The sequence below is a fragment of the Cervus canadensis genome, chromosome 5, assembly GCF_019320065.1.
Source record: "Cervus canadensis isolate Bull #8, Minnesota chromosome 5, ASM1932006v1, whole genome shotgun sequence".
Lineage (NCBI taxonomy): Eukaryota > Metazoa > Chordata > Mammalia > Artiodactyla > Cervidae > Cervus > Cervus canadensis.
Genome location: NC_057390.1, coordinates 101351856 through 101371073, shown reverse-complemented (window position 1 = coordinate 101371073; position 19218 = coordinate 101351856). Strand labels below are relative to the sequence as shown.

Below are 19218 nucleotides of genomic sequence, written 5' to 3'. Positions count from 1 at the left end.
CTTTTAGTACCGTAGTTATAGCAGATCAACTATTAATGCAATAAATATGTGTGATTGGGGTAAGCTGACAACAGCCTTTCTTTTCAAAAATGATTCTGTACAGCATGCAAGAGCCAGAAAAGCAGGTTTCCTGTACAGTACCTCCTCTGCTATCTTGAAAAATGTAGCAATTAAAAAACTTTCAACTCACTTTATCCACATGCAAAAGCATTTAGAAGTAAATTATACATATTTTGACATTTCAACTTTATTTACTTGAGTCTGCAACTCAAAAAAATTAGAATTACTATAGCCAAAATAGCATTATTGTATTTAAAAGGTAATTCTTCCTGGACATCATATAATACCAGCCCATGTCTAGCCAGAGCCGGCACTCAGCACCATACAATGACCCTTGGCTCTGTGGAGGTCCCTCGTGGTCTGCCTTCGGGTGTTGTGGCTTCCCCATTTGTCCTGTGTTTCCTGCCTGGGGAAGACGGGGGTGGCCAGCCGGGGCAAGGTCGCAGGCCATGTGCCTGCCCACCCGCCTGTGACCAGACCGTGGCCGCATCACCATCCACTGCCTGGAGCAGTTTACAGCCGAGGCAGTTTTGAGACCACGGGTCTAAGGTGCTTGGTTTTATGGTTTACAGTGTGTGGTTAAGGTCTCTATTCTTTCTCTGCCCCCAGGTTGTGACTCGACTGATTCGCCTCTTGGGTGAGAAGATCCTGGGCAGCCTCCAGCAGGGAGCTGCAGCAGGTGCGTGCCCAGGCCTGGCACCTGGGAGCCCCGCCCACCCCACCGGGAGCCCCTGCTTACCTTGAAGCACCCCTTCACACAGTGTTAGTTAGGACTTTTTTTCAGCTGCCAGACGCGGTGTTTGAAACTATCCCCTCGTCCTGGTGTTCCAGGCTTCCTCCTGGTGTCCTCTCCTTTCTGTGTAAGGAGTTCCTTTAACAATGGTTCTTAAATTCTCTGAGTTTTTCTGCATCAAAGGCTGTCTTTAAATTGCTTTTGTTCTGAAGGATACATATTGCTGGATGTGCCGTTCTGTCTTAACAGCCCTTTTATTTCAGCACTTTAAACATTTTGTGCCACTTCCCTCTGACCTCCATTGTGTCTAATGAGAAATCCAGACCGAATTGCTCTCAAGTAGGCGTGCATTGTTTCTGTCTGACTGTGTTCAAGATTTTCCCTCATCTTCAGTGTTTAGAAATTTGATTCTGGAACGTTTGGGCATGAATTCCTTTGAGTTTGTCTTGTTTGGGGGTTTGCTCATCTTCTTGAATCTGCAGGTTTATTTTATATATATGTATGTATGTATGTTTTTACAACGTTTGGGAAGGTCTCAGCCTTTATTTCTTCAAATACTCTCTTGGCCCTGTACTCTTTCTTCTTTTCTTGAAACTCACAGACACAGATGTTAAACCTTTTGTTATCATCCCCAAAGTCTCTGGGACATTGCTTGTGTTTTAACTGTTTTTCTCCTCTGATGCTCAGATCAAGTAGCTTCTTTTGATCTGTTTCAAGGTCTTTGGCTCTTTCCTGTCTTCTTGACTCTGCTTCTAACCCCACCCAGAGAGGTTTTTGTTTCAGTTATTTTATTTCTACATTTGCTTCAAGGCTACCCATGATGGCTGTTTCTGGTTAGCTGTGAACCACTGTTTTAATACCTTGTCAGGGACTTCCAGATTCTGTGCCTTGTTGTCATTTTTGGCTTCATTAATTGTCTTCTCCTGTTCAAGTTGAGATCTTCCTGGCTTTTGGTATGCCAGGTCATTTTGGATTGTATCCCATATTCCGGGTATTATGATGATCTGGATCCCATTTAAATCTCTTACTCCTGCATATTCTGAGTGTGCTTGTATTCAGAGCACGTCCTGGCCCTCTTCCTGGCTGCGTCTGAGTGCTAGCCTAGTTCCCGAGGCCTCTGCCTCACTGCGCTGGTCTGCTGCACTCGTGTGCTCCCCTGAGCCGGTGTGAAGGCCAGCGGGTGCACCACCACCTTCTGTTCTCAGAGCCTCTGCTGTGTGGTTCTGGCCAGTCTCACACATGGGCTACTTGGGGGTGAGCCCAGGACTTCACCCAGGGTTTAGGGGACTCTGTTCCCCATATGCTCCTCTCTGGACAGGGTGCTGCTTCTGCTTGCTAGTGCTGGTCTTGGAGAGCTGGGGCTCCATCCTCTGGGTCTACAGCCCAGGCAGGGTTTGCTTAGGGCAGAGGGCCCTGGAAAGTCTCCTGGGAGACAGCACCGCTAGGGAGGGGGAGGAAAGGTCTCGCGTGGCGGTAGCTGGGTCAGGGCGTGACACTGCCAGCCCTGTGGCGCTGGTGGAGTGGTCTTCCCACGGGCTGAGGTCCCTGCCCATTTTGCCCTCCTCTCAGCGCTCCCCTGGGCCTCCTGAGAGCTGCGTCCAGGGCCGCCTTGTAGCTGGTGGCCGCAGGTAGGTGGGGTGTGCCGGCTCCATCTCCTTGGCCAGAACCAGAGCTTCTCACAGCTTTTCTTAAAAGCTAAATGAAAGCTATCAGGAGCTGGGCCTGATTCCCCCTCTGGGCCTACTGCAGATGTAGGGTTCTGAAGTCAGAGGTCACTGGGAAAGAGAGAGAGGCAGGGACTCCCCACAGAGAAGCTTCAGCAAAGCCAGGTACAGGCCCTCCGCTGCCTTGCGTGCAGCTGGCAGTGGGCTCACAGCCCTCCTTCCTCTTTCCCTGCCCCAGATTAGCTCTTGGGAGCCCTGTCTCTGCCTCCTGAGCCCCCACGCTGGCTTCTGGGTCAAGCCTTGCGGGGACCCAGCCTCCTCCGCAGGGACAAGATCAGCAGAGTCAGAAATGGACAGAACTGGGCCTTCCTGCACGGCCCTGGCCATGGCCTGCCTGGTGAGGTCTGTGCGGGAGCTGGGTTATGACCGCGGCTGGCCAGGGGAGCCAGGAAGACAGCCCTCAGCGTGTCTGGGCCCCAGGAGACTGGAGCCTGGCTGGGATGTGGCCGGCAGGAAGGTTGAGGCTGCCCCATCAGCCACCTCCATGAAAGCAGGAGATGCCACACACCAGGAAGGGACTTTGTGATTGGAAATAAGCTTCGGCCAGGGATGCACTGATGGAGGGTAACAACCTTGTGGACATACGTGCCTGCAGGTCCATCGCTTCTGCTGTGGGGCCTCCTGGCTTCACTACTAGAGAATGGGGGAGCCTGTGGTCCTGGGGACCCAGCCCTGACCTCTGGTGGGTGGTTCTGTGCCTCAGCCCTGGGTCTGGAAACCTATGCAGACAAGACAGTAGAAAGGCGTCATCGTCCAAAACCCAGGCTGTTCACTGTCTGTGGAGAAGGTGGTGGAAGAACTCCAGGACGGGGTGCGGTCAAAGGATGGGTCCTCCCCTGGCCGACCCTTCACCTCTTTGTATTTTCTCTGGGCCCCATGGTCTTCTCTGAGTCCGTGCCCGTGCGCCCTTCAGTGGGGCCAGTCCTGATGTGTATGAGACGCAAGGGTGCTGCGGTGAGGTTGGCTTTCAGCAGGGAAGGCCAGGGCTCTAGTTGTGGAGACCAGGGCAGACCCGGGTGCCCATTCCCCCGGCAGGCTGCTGGGGCCATGCCATCACCTGGAAACATTCAGGGACACTGAGACTGTCCCAGCGGCAGCCAGCTCCTCAGGCTAGCACACACCCCTGTGTTCTGCAGGTCACCAGTTTAGGTTCCATACTGTGGGCAGCAAGTGGGACTCGGGGAACCCCGCCAGCAACCTCTCCACGGTGGCCGTCATGCCAGTGTCGGAGGACGTGCCCCTCACCGCCTTCACCCTGGAACTCAAGCACGCCCTCAGCGCTATCGGTAAGCCCTGCCCAAGGCCACCTGAGGTCCCCTGGGCCCCCTCCTCCTCCTGCCTCTCATTCTTACAGGTTCTCCTGAAAGAGCGCTCAGCGTTGCCTGCAAGGCTGATAACCCTGGGTGGGTGTGGGGGGTGCAGTGCTGGGGAGGGGACCATCACAGTGAGACGGAGCCTCCGGACAGTCTTGATGGGGAGACCCGACGCCACAGGAGCTGGTATGAGTCACGCTGCACTCCTCCCAGCTGAACCCACAGAGGCTCCTGAGCCCCCAGCAGAAGCCCGTCTTAGGATGGGTGCCTGCAGCTGCCCCGGCACTTGGGGAGAACACTGCAGCGGCTGGGCAGCTGGCTGACAGTGTGGGAACACCCCCAGTTGTGGTCAGTCAGCTTAGGTCATGCTTCTGCGCTCCTGACAGCTGTGAAGTTTTGGGGCTCAAGAATAAGAAACTGAAATTCTGGAGAATTCTTAGGAATCCTCCAAATCATAAAGCATTCCATATTCTTAACACTTTATTTATATGTTTTTATATAATTATAAGTGATCATAGTAATAGACAACAAGTCAATTTTCTGAGACAGGGCTATTTTAATAGCTTCAAGGGGTAATAGAAGGTGTTTAATAAATGCCAAACAAAAATGATTTACAAAATTGAGCTACTATTATAAATATTCAATATTTAAAAGTTATTCTCCAAGTGAAAATTTAAATCACAAAAAGCATTAATTTCCATTAGTCTTGGTCTGTTTCATAACAAATGTTCTGGATCTGGAAACCTCCATTCGTTTTCAGTGAGGCTGGTCAGACTGTCCAGGGCTCAAAAGACCTGCAGTTGTACAGTGCAGATGTGCTGATTCATAATAATAGCTTGTTCCCTTTAAAAAAAAACTTTTATTTTGAAATAATTATAGATTCATAGCAAGTTATAAAAATAGTAAAGAGAGAGCCATATGCCAGCCCCCACCCTTGGTTATGTAACCACAGTACAGCATCCAGACGAGGAAATTGGTGTCCGTGCGGTGCACTCATGGGACTGCATGTGTGTCCGTGTGAATTTCTATTTCTGCGAGAAACTGGGGGTCATGACAGGGACTGGACTGAACAGTTGGTGGCGTTGGGTGGCAGTGATGTCCAGCAATGTGAGGAGGAAGCAGCCTCCTGCCTCGTTCCTGGTCTTGGGGAAAAGCTCTCAGTCTTTTGTCTTTGAGTAGGGTGTTAGCTGTCAGGTTCTTATGGATGGCCTCTAATACATTAGCAAGGTTTCTTTCATTTCATATTTTGTTGAGAGTTTATATCATAAAAAGATGTTAAATTTTGTCAGTGCTTTTTCTGCATCAATTGTTCTGTTAATGTGATTTATTACACTGATTGATATTCATGAATTGAGTCATTCTTGCACTCCAGGAATAAATCCCACTTGGTCTGGTGTGTAATCCTTTTACTACCCCGCTGAGTTTGGTCAGCTTCTCTTTCATGGAGGATTTTGCACTAAGGTTGCTCGTCTGTAGTTTCTTGTGGTATCTTGGTCCCACTGTGACTTTGGTAAGGGGGTACGGGTGCTAGCCCCATGGAATGAGTCAGGAAGTGTTCCCTCAGAGTCAATATTTTGGAAGACTTTGAGGAGGACTGGTATTAATTTTTCTTTAAATGTTTGGTAGAGGATTTTCCCTGGTGGTCCAGTGGTTAAGAATCAGCCTGCCAATGCAGGGGTGACAGGTTCCTCCCTGGTCCGGGAAGATTGCACGTGCTGCAAGGCAGCTCAGTCCATGCGCCACAACTACCAAGCCCAAGCTTGGACCTCAGTGCTGCAGCCTCTCCAGGCTGCGTCCCACAGAACCCATGCTGCACACAGGGAAGCCTGTGCCCCACAACCAGAGAGTGGTCCCTGCCCGCCGCAGCTGGGGAAAGCCTGTGCCCTGGAGCACAGCCCCAGTGCAGCTCTGGGTCTGTGTTTAGTTTGAGATTCTTCTGGTTACTTGGTACAAAGCCAGCTGTTGATCAGAGATCTTTCTTCCTCAGAGGAGGCATTTATAGCTATAAACTTCCCTCCTAGCAGGGCTTTCGCTGTGTCCTGTACATTCTGGAATGTTGTGCTTTTGTTTTCATTTGTCTCAAGATATCTCCTCATTTCTTTGTGATTTCTTTGACTCATTGGTTGTTTAAGCATTTAATTTCCATATATTTGTGAATTTTCCATTTTCATACCATTGTGATCAGAAAAGATACTTTATGTAAATCCAGTCTTTACCTGCGTCCTGAGGAACTTGTATGCAGCTCAAGAAGCAACAGTTAGAAGAGCTGGATGTGGAACAACTGACTGGTTCAAAATTGGGAAGGAGTGAGTCAAGGCTGTGTGTTCTCACCCTGCGTATTTAACTTATGTGCAGAGCACATCATGCGAAATGCCAGGCTGGATGAACCACAAGCTGGAATCAAGATTGCCAGGAGAAATATCAACAAACTCAGATATGCAGATGATACCACTCTAATGGCAGAAAGTGAAGAGGAACTAAAGAGCCTCTTGATAAGGGTGAAAGAGGAGAGTAAAAAAGCTGGCTGAAAAGTCAATATTCAAAAAACTAAGATCATGGCATATGATTCCATCACTTCACGGCAAGTAAACGGGGGAAAAGTTGAAACACTGACAGACTTTAGTTTCTTGGGCTCGAAAATCACTGCAGATGGTGACTGCAGCCATGAAATTGAAAGACGCTTGCTCCTTGGAAGAAAAGCTATGACAAACATAGACAGCATTTTAAAAAGCAGAGACACCACTTTTCTGACAAAGATTCGTCTAGGCAGAGCTATGGTTTTTCCAGTAGTCATGTATGGATGTGAGAGTTGGACCATGAAGAAGGCTGAATGCTCAAGAATTGATGCTTTCAAATTGTGATGCTGGAGAAGACCCTCGAGAGTCCCTTGGACTGCAAGGAGATCAAACCAGTCAAACCTAAAGGAAAGGAGCCCTGAATATTCACTGGAAGGACTGGTGTTGAAGCTCTAATACTTTGACCACCTGATGGGAAGAGCCAACTCACTGGAAAAGACCCTGATGCTGAGAAAGATTGAAGTCAGGAAGAGAAGAGGGCGACAGAGGATGAGATGGTTGGATGGAATCACTGGCTCAATGGGCATGAGTTTGAGCAAACTCCAGGAGACAGTGAAAGATGGGGGAGCCTGCCTGACATGCTGCAACCCATGGAATTGCAAAGAATTGGACCCAGCTTAGTGACTGAATGACAGCAGAAGACCTGTGGCCCGGCACACAGTCTCTTCTGGGGGAGACGGGGAGCGTGTGGTGGCCCGGCACACAGTCTCTTCTGGGGGAGAGGAGGAGCGTGTGGTGGCCCGGCACACAGTCTCTTCTGGGGGAGACGGGGAGCGTGTGGTGGCCCGGCACACAGTCTCTTCTGGGGGAGACGGGGAGCGTGTGGTGGCCCGGCACACAGTTTCTTCTGGGGGAGCGTGTGCTGTGCTGTGCTGCTGGGCGTCTGTGACTGTGAGGCAGTGTCCCGTCTAGCTTGCCTCTGCATTTCCTGGCAGCTGAAAAGTCTGTCTTGTGGCCACTGGGATGCCTCCTTCTGAGTGCCTGTCAAGTTGCCAACTGTTTGGTGGGGCTGTTGTCTTTTCCTTGTCAATGGGCAGTCTGGATACAGTTGCTTTTTTCAGATGAAAATGCAGATATCTTTCCCTCTGTGGCTTGCTTTTTTATTCTTTTAATGATGTCTTTTGACAAATCTTCCTAGGTGGCACCAGTGGTAAAGAATCCACCTGCAGTGCAGGAGACACAAGAGACACATATTCCAACCCTGGGTCAGGAAGATCCCCTGGAGAAGGAAATGGCAACCCGCTCCAGTATTCTTGCCTGGAGAATCCCATGGACTGGTGGGCTATCGTCCATGGGGTTGCAAAGAGTTGGACATGACAGCACACATCTAGTTCACTAACTTTGACAAATGCAAGTTGTTAATTCTAATATGGACCAATTTATTTATCATTTTTTTCCTATATTGTTACTGATTTTTGCATTTCATTGAATAAATTTCATCCTATCCCCAAGTCATGAAGAGGTTCTTTTAAAAATATTATGGTATTATCTGTCAAGTTTACGATCCGTTGGGGATTGGTTTTGATTATGAAATGAATAGAGTCAGGATGCATTTTTCTGTAGGCTCCTCCGCTGACCCAGAGCCCTTGCTCAGAACCATTGGACCCTGCCCTGAGGGCTCCTTTGCTGAAAGGTGATCACGTCTGTGAAGGGTGTTTGTAGAGAGAGAATCTAGGCCGATGGCCTTGTCTTCCAGCTTCAGGGTGTCAGCCACTTCCTCTGGCTTCCGCAGTTTGGAGGAGAGGCTGTGTAACAGCCAGGCTGACAGTGACTCTCCAGGCCTGGGCAGCCCCCACAGAGCCAGCTCTGGAGTACCTGGGAGTCACCCTGTATCCATGCACTACCCTGGTCCTGTCCATGGCCTGGGCCTTAGGCACACCCCTCCCAGGCACAAGCGGGTCACCACATTCCTAACTGGCCAGGGCTGTAGCCAACGCCTTGAGAGCCCAGAGCACTCCTAGGGGCTGCACATTTTCCCGAGGGCCTCCTCAGAACCCTCGGGTCCAGGCAGAGGCCTAGAGCAGCTGTGCGCCGAGGGTCAGAGAGAGCCCGGCCCCCAGGGCCTCAGGCGGGGCTCCTCCGTGCTCCCGCAGCAGGCACGGCCTGCCTGTCCCGCCTTGTCCTCTACTTCCAAGAGGTGAACAGAACTAGTCACCGCAGTGCCCAGGAGTGCCCGCCCTCGCAGGCTGAGAGCCCCTCCAGCCCCGAGAGGGCTCCCTCTCTGTCAGACCCCCAGAGCAGGAGTGCAGCCTTAGTGGGACCAGCGCTGTCCGTCCCGACCCCCAGAGGAGTTGCTCCCCCACTTCCACAGGCTGCTGCCTTTGAGTCAGAGCTGCTCCCCTGCAGGTCAGACCAGCGGCCACCTCACAGGCACCACCCTGTGGTTCAACTCACTCACTTAGTCGTGTCTGACTCTGCGGCCCCGTGGACTGCAGCATCCCAGGCCTCCCTGCCCATCACCAACTCCCGAAGCTTGCTCAAACTCATGTCCATCAAGTTGGTGATGCCCTCTGTCCTCCCCTTCTCCTCCCACCTTCAATCTTTCTCAGCATCAGGGTCTTTTCCAATGAGTCAGTTCTTCACATCAGGTGGCCAAAGTACTGGAGTTTCAGCTTCAGCATCAGTCCCTCCAATGAATAGTCAGGACTGATTTCCTTTTGGATTGACTGGTTGCATCTCCTTGCTGTCCAAGGGACTCAAGAGTCTTCTCTAGCACCACAGTTAAAAAGCATCAATTCTTCGGCACTCAGCTTTCTTTATGGTCCAACTCTCACATCCATACATGACTACTAGAAAAACCATAGCTTTGACTATACGAATCTTTGTCAGAAAAGTGATGTCTCTGCTTTTTATGGTCATAACTTTTCTTCCAAGGAGCAAGTGTCTTTTAATTTCATGATAGCGGTCACCATCTCCAGTGGTTCTGGAGCCCAAGAAAATAAAATCTGTCACTGATTCCATTGTTTCCCCATCTGTTTGCCATGAAGTGATGGAACTGGATGCCATGATCTTAGTTTTTTGAATATTGACTTTTAAGCCAGCTTTTTCACTCTCCTCTTTCACTTTCATCAAGAGGCTCTTTAGTTCTTCTTCGTTTTCTGCCATAAGGGTGGTGTCATCTGCATATCTGAAGTTATTGATATTTCTCCCAACAATCTTGATTCCAGCTTGTGCTTCATCCAGCATTTTGCATGATGTACTCTGCATGTAAGTTAAATAAGCAAAGTGACAATATACAGCCTTGATGTACTCCTCCCCCAATTTGGAACCAGTCCATCGTTCCATATCCGGTTCTAACTATTGCTTCTTGACCTGCATGCAGATTTCTCAGGAGGCAAGTAAGGTGGTCTGGTATTCCCATCTCTTTAAGAATGTTCCACAGTTTGTTGTGATCTACACAGTCAAAGGCTTTGGCATAGTTAAAGCAGTAGTAGATGTTTTTCTGGAATTCTCTTGCTTTTTCTACATTCCAACGGATGATGGCAATTTAATCTCTGCTTCCTCTGCCTTTTCTAAATCCATCTTGAACATCTGGAAGTTCTCAGTTCATGTACTGGCTTGGAGAATTTTCAGCATTGCTTTGCTAGTGTGTGAGATGAGTGCAATTGTGTGGTAGTTTGAGCAGTCTTTGGCATTGCCTTTCTTTGGGATTGAAATGAAAACTGACCCTTTTCAGTCCTGTGGCCACTACTGAGTTTTCCAAATTTGCTGGCCTATTGAGTGCAGCACTCTCACAGCATCACCTTTTAGGACTTGAAATAGCTCAGCTGGAATTCTGTCACCTCCACTAGCTTTGTTTGTAGTGATGCTTCCTAAGGCCCACTTGAATTCGCGCTCCAGGATGTCTGGCTCTAGGCAAGTATTCCACTGTGTGGAACGCGTCCTTATTCTGTATGCTGTCAAGAAAGCAGACACTTCCAGTTAAACACAAGCAGTAATTTCCTGTCTCTCCCCTTCTAATTGTAAACCCTCGGGGAAGTTCACATGCCAGTGCAGGGGGAGCCTGGGCTCCTCTTGCTGCAGCAGGACTTCATCCTCGGGGCAGTCCAGCAGCCTTCCTGACCCTGAGGGCCACTGTCTCTCAGCTTTTGTCCCCACCCCTGGCAGCCCTCCTGGTTGAGCAGATGTGTCTGTGGGGACAGTATCTCCCTTCTTCAACAGATCTTCCTGACCCAGGAGTCGAACTGGGGTCTCCCCTTCATTGCATGCAGATTCTTTATTAGCTGAGCTGTCAGGGAAGCCCAAAGTGAAAGTCATTCAGTTGTGTCCAGCTCTCTGCAGCTCCATGGACTATACAGTCCATGGAATTCTCCAGGCCAGAGTAATGGAGTGCGTAGCCGTTCCCTTCTCCAGGGGATCTTCCCAACCCAGGGATAGAACCCAGGTCTCCCAGAGTGTAGGTGAATTATTTACCATCTGAGGCACGCTGTAGATGGAAGAACAAGCTGACCCCAGAGACACAGCATGTGAAAGCATGCATCTCCATCCTAATAAACCACATCTGCTGGAATCCAGCCAGCCGCTGACTTGGGTTGGGGAAGTTGTCTGGTCTCGCGTTTTACAAGCTTATGCTTCCCCTGCCCCCAGCACACACACAGGCTCAGAGCTGCAGAGATTCAAGCCCTGTGCGCACAGAGGAGACGGGTTCAGAGAGGCTGCCATCCCTGCACCTGGTGCAGCCCTTCCCGTGGCACACCGCAGGCTCCCCTGCCCGGAGGGTCTCCTTCAGGGCCACAGGCACTTCCTCGAGAGCTGTGAGAGGTGTACCGCTTTCCCGAAAAGCAGATTACAGAAGGAAGGGCCTCGCCTATTCTCCAAGGTGGGCTGCCGACAGTTTTCTGCATCTGGTGGTTGTTTTTAGGCCCTGCCCTGCTGCTGACCAGTGACAGCATAAAACAGCGCCTTGGCTCTGCTGCTCTGGACAGGTACGTGGCCTCCACGTGGGAACAGCCTGGCCAAGCCCGGCTTCCTGCTCTCAGGGGGCCCCTGCCCGGCCAGGAAACACAACAGGGTGTCTGTGCCTTCCAGTATCCACGAGTACCGGCTGTCCAGCTGGCTGGGGCAACAGGAGGACATCCACCGGATCGTGCTCTACCAGGCGGACGGCACGCTCACACCCTGGACCCAGTGCTGCATCCGGCAAGCGGACTGCATCCTCGTCGTGGGCCTGGGCGAGCAGGAGCCCACTGTTGGCGAGGTGAGCTGCCTGTGAGAGCCGGGCAGCGGGCGGGGCTTCGGCGGGTGGGGCCGGGTAGTGGGCGTGATCTTTCGGCAGCAGACTGGGCAGGTCCTGACTAGCGTGACCGGCTCTTTTCTCAGACCCGGTTTGTCTTTCTTCCTTTGAGTGAAGTATTTCAAGAACTCAAGAAGGGATGAATAGTAAGAACAAACACCCAGACGTTTGCGCTCCACATTTTGAAAACATTTTGCTGTTTTTACCTCTGGCGTTGTTTTAGCAGGAGCAGGCGGGTATCTTTGCTTTTTCCAATATCACATATGGATGTGAGAGTTGGACTATAAAGAAAGCTGAGTGCCAAAGAATTGATGCTTTTGAACTGTGGTGCAGAAGAAGACTCTTGAGAGTCCCTTGGAAAGCAAGGAGATCAACCAGTCAATCCTAAAGGAAATCAGTCCTGACTATTCATTGGAAGGACTGATGCTGAAGCTGAAACTCCACTACTTTGGCCACCTGATGTGAAGAACTGACTCACTGGAAAAGACCTTGATGCTGGGAAAGATTGAAGGTGGGAGGAGAAGGGGAGGACAGAGGATGAGATGGCTGGATGGGATCACCGACCAATGGACATGAGTTTGAGTGAGCTCTGGGAATTGCTGATGGACAGGGAGGCTTGGCGTGCTGCAGTTCATGGGGTCACAAAGAGTCGTGGACACGACTGAGCAACTGAACTGAACTGAGACAGATACCATGAAGTAGCCAGTAGCCCACCCCCCAGGTGGTCTCTTGTAAAGCCAGAGTCTCATTTTACTATGTGTGTATGTGGCACTGTTTTTTATGTAAATTGTGTTCTACTTTATACCATCTTTGTTGGTTCGTTGTTCAGTCACTAAGTTTTTTGTTCAATCACTGAATTGAATCAGACCCTTTGCAACCCCATGGACTGCAGCATGCCAGGATTCCCCGTCCTTTGGTGTCTCCCGGAGTTTGCTCACATTCATGCCCACTGAGTCGGTGATGCCACCCAACCGTCTCACCACATGCCACCCCCTTGTCCTTTTGCCGTCAGTCTTTCCCAGCATCAGGGTCTTTTCCAGTGAGTTGGCTCTTTCCATCAGGTGGCCAAAGTATTGGGAGCTTCAACTTCAGCAACTGTCCTTCTAATGAATATTTAGGGTTGATTTCCTCTATGACTGATTAGTTTGATCTCCTTGCAGTTCAAAGAACTCTCAAGAGTCTTCTCCAGCACCACAATTTGAAAGCACCAGTTATTCGGCACTCAGCCTTCTTTATGGTCCAGCTCTCACATCCGTATGTGACTACTGGAAAAACCATAACTTTGACTATATGGACCTTTGTTGGCAAAGTGATCTCTCTGCTTTTTAATACATTGCCTAGGTTTGTCATAGCTTTCTTTCCAAGGAGCAAGTGTCTTTTAATTTCATGGCTGCAGTCACTGTCTGCAGTGATTTTGGAACCTAAGAAAATAAAATCTGTCACTGCTTCTAGTTTTTCCCTTTCTGTTTGCCATGAAATGATGGGACTGGATGCCATGATCTTAGTTTTTTTGAATATTGAGTTTCAAGCCAACTTTTTCACTCTCTTTCACCCTCATCAAGAGGCTCTTTAGTTCCTCTTCACTTTCTGCCATTAGAGTGGTATCATCTGCATATCTGAGGCTGTTGATATTTCTCCTGGAAATCTTGATTCCAGCTTGTGATTCATCCAGTCCAGCATTTTGCAAGATGTACTCTGCATATGGGGTTCCCCAGTGGCTCAGAGGTAAAGAGTTCGCCTGCAATGCAGGAACTACGGGTTTGATCCCTAGGTCGGGAAGATCCCCTGGAGAAGGGCATTGCAACCCACTCTAGTATTCCTGCCTGGAGAATCCCATGGACAGAGGAGCCTGATGGGCTATAGTCCTTGGGATCACAAAGAATTGGACACGACTAAAGGGACTTAGTAAGCACACATGCACTCTGCATATAAACTAAATAAGCAAGGTGACAATACACAGCCTTGTTATATTCCTTTCCCAATTTGGAACCAGTCAGTTGTTCCACGTAAGGTTCTAACTGTTGTTTTTTGACCTACATACTGGTTTCTCAGGATGCAAGTAAGGTGGTCTGGTATTCCCATATCTTTAAGAATCTTCCACAGCTTGTTGTGACCCACACCATTAAAGGCTTTAGTGTAGTCAATGAAGCAGAAACAGATGAAGCAGAAATTCTCGGGAATTTCCTTGCTTTTTCTATGATCCAACGGATGTTGGCAGTTTGATCTTTAGTTCCTCTGTCTTTTCTAAATCCAGCTTATACATCTGGAAGTTCTCAGTTCACATACTGCTGAAACCTATACCATCTTGAAATTTCCTTTTTTCCTCAATGCTTACACTTCTGAGTTTTATCCATATTGTTTTACTCGTCTTATGGCTGTTTAGTTTCTATTTGTGAATGCCCCGCCATCTGTCTGTTCTGTCAGCGGACTGTGAAATTTCCTTACTACACGCGTGTGCAAGGGTGTCTTCAGGGTACCACCTAGAAAAGCTGCTGAGCCAGAGGCTGTGTCGCGAGGTTCACAGAGCTGCCGGACCCCACTGCAGTCAGCTGTGCTGCTGGGCAAGGCTGGGGGCTCCGTGCTTGTTGCCCTGCACCCGAAGTCCCACATCTCCAGCTTCCTGGGTGCCAAGTGGAGGCTTTGTCTCTTTGCTTTGTGTCCGTCCTCTGTCCACATCTCACGTTCCGCCCCGTCCTGGGTCAGCTACAAACTCGTCATCTCTGCTGCGGGTTCCAGTTGTGCCAGGAGCGGTGCCCCTTTGCCAAAGAAGGTTGCAGCGTGTGTTCACGAGGCCATGTTAGAGAAGCAGAGGGCGGTGCCCTCCCTGCCTGCAGGCCCCCAGAGCTCAGTGGGCACGCAGCCGCAACCCCCGGGGCCTGGCTTCACAGAGGAAGGTCCCAGCGCACTGCAGCTGGGCCGGTGCCGCGAGCCGTGTGGGCTGGTGGGCGAGACGGCGTCCAGCCTGGGGCCTCCGTGGGCCGGGGCTCTGCTGGGCTGGCTGACGCATGGCTCCGCTTTCCCTCAGCTGGAGCGGATGCTGGAGACCTCCGCCGTGCGTGCCCAGAAGCAGCTGGTGCTGCTGCACCGGCAGGACGGGCCCGCGCCAGCCCGCACCGTGGACTGGCTCAACATGCGGGGCTGGTGCTCTGGCCACCTGCACCTCTGCTGCCCTCGCCGAGTCTTCTCCAGGAGGAGCCTGCCCAAGCTGGTGAGCTGGGACCCTGGGGCCCCAGGGTCTGCTTCCTGCCCTCCCTCCACCTCTGACCCCAGCCCGCGGTGCTGACGAGGCTCTCACTTCTGCTTGAGCCTGATTGTTGGGTGGCGGCACCTCTGATGGAGGAGCCCCCACTGGGGGCCAGAGCCGAGCCCAGGGGCCTCAGGTTGTCCCTGCCTCCTCCTTTGGACAGAAAAAGCTGCAAATCCTGAGGCACCTCTTCCTCGGGGTCCTCAGCCCTGGAGACTGGGCACGGTCCGCAGTGGGAGCAGGGGCCCTGCAGCGCGATGGACACAGACTGACTGTGGTGTCGACGCCCAGACGTCCAGGCCCCGCACCCCCTCCACGTGGGGTGGCCAGTGTCGGCTGGGCCCAGGGCCCTGGGGCCTCCCAGGCGAGCCCAGCACTCAGGTGCTGACGCAGGACCGCCGGCCTGTCCTGGAGGCAGGTGTGGGTCACGAGTCAGGGAGGGCAGCGGGTCAGCTCGGCCCTGTCTGCTGGCCTCTCTTGTAGGTGGAGCTGTACGAGCGGGTCTGCCAGAGGCCCCCCGACCGGCACTCGGACTTCTCCCGCCTGGCGAGAGTGCTGACGGGCAACGCCATTGCCTTGGTCCTTGGGGGAGGGGGCGCAAGGTGAGTCCCTCCTTCTCATGCCCGTCCCTGCAAGTGGGGGTGTGCGGGTGTGGGTGTGTGCAGGAGCGTGGGCAAGAGTGTGTGTGCGTGGCTGTGGGTGTGTGTGCATGGCTGTGTGTGTGCATGGGCGTGTGTGTGTGTGCGTGACTGTGTGCATGGCTGAGTGTGTGTGCATGGGCGTGGGTGTGTGGGTGCATGGCGTGTGTGTGTGTGCGTGGCTGTGTGTGTGTGCATGGGCGTGGGTGTGTGTGCATGGCTGTGTGTGTGTGTAGGTGCAAGGGCATGGGTGTGTGTGTGTGCGCGTGACTGTCTGTGCATGGCTGTGTGTGTGCATGGGTGTGGGCATGGGTCCTCGTGCGCTCTGCTCGCACAGATGTGGCCCCTCCACAGAGGCCGCAGGAGAGCGTGTCTCTTCCTGGTCGTCTCCTCTTTCCTCTGGACTTTGGATGAGCATCTCTCTGCTTTATGAAACAGGGATCTGCTCTGCTCACGACCCTCTGAAGCAGCCTTTAGCTCCTTGGACTGGTGGGTGGGTTCCTTTAAGGATGTTGAGCCCAAACAACTTGAACCCCAGGTTGTTCTGACACTTGCTGCCCTTCTCCTGATGTGTGTTAAAGAGAAATTTACACGCAGGGCAGAAATGGAGCGGCAGGTGTGTGGTGAGGGTGCGACAGGCCCAGGCTGCTGGCTGGAGCGGCGGCGCGTGCAGGGGCAGTGCAGCACCTGTACTGGATCCCTGTTCCCCGAGGGCTGGTCCCAGGGCCGGGGGGCCCTGCAGACTGGAGCCCAGGCCCCTGGGCACGGTGGACATCAGGGCACTCCCTGGGCTGGCCGCCTTGTGCTGCTTCCCTGGTGCCCGTCCTGCTCGTGGTGCTGGCCGCCTGTCCCTGGGACCCAGTGGAGGGGCCTGGCTCACCACCTCCCTTGGCTGGAGGACACCCCTTGTGGAGTGAGCTGGAGGAGAGAGGAGCCCAAAGGGCAGACGCCCCTTAGAGTCACGGTGGGCACCCACCCTGCTCAGCTTCTCCACTCCTCGGCAAATCATAGCTGGATGAGGTCTGAGAAATAATGCAGATGAGCCTCAGAACTGCTTGTCTAACTGGACTCACGCTCCTCGCTTCCCTAGGACTGGAGATGCTGAGGCTCGAAGCTCTAGCCTGAGACCCTTCGGAAAGGGAACCTGGGGCGGATGCTGGTCCTCCTGGAGACCCCACCCCTAACTCCAGCTTCCTCCCTGCTTTCATCTTCCTTCACAGTGCATGTTGCTGCCTGTTGCTGCCCTGTTCTGAGGGCTGGGCTGGGACGCCTGGGACCGGGGCCTCAGGCTGCCGGGAAGGACCCCACAGGCTGCAGGCATGTGGTGACGCTGGTGCCCCAAGTGCGGCCTGGCCTGGGGTGGGGGGCTAGTGAGCACTGTGCCTGTTCATCTTGGGTAATTCAGAGGCATCATTAGTGCCATGTTTTTACTTGAAAGCTGAGCTAGTGGGCCTGGAAAACCAGGCAATTTGCTCAGAGTTGCCAGGTTAGGGGGGCACTCAGGTACTTTCTGTGGGCTGGGACAGTGAGGTGCCTGGAGCAGCTGGTCCAGACTTGGACCTGGTTTCCTGCAGCATTTTAAATGAAAATTTAATCAAAGTGGCATTTGTTTGATTAATGCCACTACAGTAAGGCCCTGTGGTGTTTGTGTAACACACAGTGCCTTCCGCTCACCCTGCCTGTCAGCAAATCCAGAGATGTCCCAAGACAGCATCCTGCAGACAGTCATTTCAGCTGCTCCATAGCTGTTTCCTCACTTACATTGTCTGTTTCATCCCAGAGCATAGTTGATTTACAACACTGGATCAGTTTCAGGTTCATGGGAAAGTGATTCAGTTATACATGCACACACATATATATTCTTTCCCATTGTGGATTATTACAGGATAGTGAGCATAGTTTCTTGTGCTAGGCAGTAGGACTTTGTTGTTTGTTTTTGTCTTTTTCATTTTTTTCAGTTCTAAATTATTGAGTTCTAAGCCCGCCCAAACATACACAAAGTCAGACTTGGTCCATCTCTGTCATCTGTCCTCTGTCTGCCTCCTCCTCAGCTCAGGGTCCTGGTCAGCCAGTGCGCACTGTTGGCACTGTCAGGATGAGGTGGGGCTTGTCCCTGCGGAGCCTGTCTTCCCTGGAGGGATGTGGCTGCCCTGTGCGCACAGGTCGCCCGGTGCCGCTGCAGGCCCCGCCCCGTCTCAGCGCGCCCCGCCCCCTCTCTGCTCCGCGCCCTTGGAGCTCGGCTGTGCCGGGCAGCGGCCTCCTCCTGGGCGCACTGGTGAGGCGCTGCCCCCATGATCTGGGAGCTGCCCCGCGTCTCCTGTTTCCAGCTCCATTTCTGGGTACTGTGTCTTCCTCTCTCTTGCTGTATTACTGGCTCTGTTAAGAGTTCATACTCGAGAAATCTCCTTGAGAGCATATGCCGGGAGCATGCTTAGCAGAGAGTGTGCTGGTTCTGTGCGCACTTGCAGGGCAGTCTGGTTGTGGGGTTCTGGGTGGAAGTGGTTTCCCTGGGAACTCTTTGCGTTGTCCGTGTAGCTTCTAGGGTTGCTGTGAAGTCCGGTGTCCTTTTGTTCCCAAGGCCTGCACCCTCTGGGTCTTGCAGGCGAGGCTCTTCGTTCCCGTGTTTCTGAAAGCACGCAATGAGGTGCCTGGGCCTCGCAGTTTGAGCTTCTCTGAGAGTGTCGGTGCCCGCCTGCCGAGATCTCTGCCCTGTGTGGCCTGTGTCTGCTCGGCCGTGAGCTCTGTCCGTGTCTTTGTGCCCTGGCCACGCCTGCAGCGTCGCTGCCTGGACCCTTTGGGCTCCACACGGTGCTGGTCCTCCTCCTTTCAGCGTTACTATGCACAGAATGGCTGTCAGCATTTGCACACGAATCTTCCTTGTGGGATAACACCTAGGAGTGGACCACCTCTGCCTGGAGTAGTTGAATATAGCCAACCCCCCAGAGGCTGAGAGAGCCTGGGCTGCCCACGCTTCTGTCACCCTTGGCCTTGTCAGGGCGAGCATGGCCACACTCCTGGTGCCGTTGGGACCTGGTCTGCATCCCTGAACTCAGGCTCCGGGGCCTCCTTTCCTGGTGGCGTGTCCTCTGCTGTTTTGTTGGAGGGGTTGTGTGTAGTCCGGATACAAGTCTTCTGCCAGATGTGTTTATTACTGATACTGTCTCCAGTCTTTGACTTTTGTTTCCTAGTGGCTGTTTTTGATGAGCTCATTTTAACCTGGTGAAGTGGGATTTCCCAGGTTCTTATAGTTAAACCTCTGGGGCTCGGGGGCTCTTGCCGGGACCTTATCTTCTCAAAGCTCGTGCTTCTGGGCCTGCGATCCCCCCACAGCTGCCCCCTCTGAGTGGCGGCGCTCTCGGGGGTGAGAGTCTTCTCCCTCACATTGCTCCCTCCCTGCCGGGCTGCTGCAGCATCCGGCTCAGGGGCCAGCACCTGCCCAGGTGTGGGCCGCGCTGGGGCCTGCTGTCCTGACTGCACCGCACGCCGTCTCCCTTGCCCTGGCTTTGCAGGGAGCCTCTGTAGGAAATCATCAGACAGTGCCAGTCCTTCACCCTCCCTCTCCTTGAAATTGTTTTGATTGTCCTCATTCCTCTGCACCTCCACGTAAATTTTAGAATCATCCAAGTACTTTATGGGTTTTTGCTATTGTAAATGGTCTGCTTTAAATTTCATTTTAAATTGTCTGTTGCCGATATGT

The 19218-nt window shown here is 52.3% G+C and overlaps 1 protein-coding gene across 5 annotated transcripts in view; it reads left to right on the top strand.

The window, feature by feature from the left end:
* LOC122442434 (patatin-like phospholipase domain-containing protein 7) overlaps nucleotides 1–19218 on the top strand; it is a 77994-nt gene that overhangs the window by 51615 nt on the left and 7161 nt on the right. For all 5 annotated transcript variants that reach the window (XM_043470282.1, XM_043470281.1, XM_043470280.1 and 2 more), the window contains exons 21-26: nucleotides 670–739; nucleotides 3654–3803; nucleotides 11268–11331; nucleotides 11435–11603; nucleotides 14665–14847; nucleotides 15367–15485. In XM_043470282.1, the coding sequence (XP_043326217.1) occupies nucleotides 670–739; nucleotides 3654–3803; nucleotides 11268–11331; nucleotides 11435–11603; nucleotides 14665–14847; nucleotides 15367–15485 (755 nt within the window). The remainder of the gene's footprint in view (nucleotides 1–669; nucleotides 740–3653; nucleotides 3804–11267; nucleotides 11332–11434; nucleotides 11604–14664; nucleotides 14848–15366; nucleotides 15486–19218) is intronic.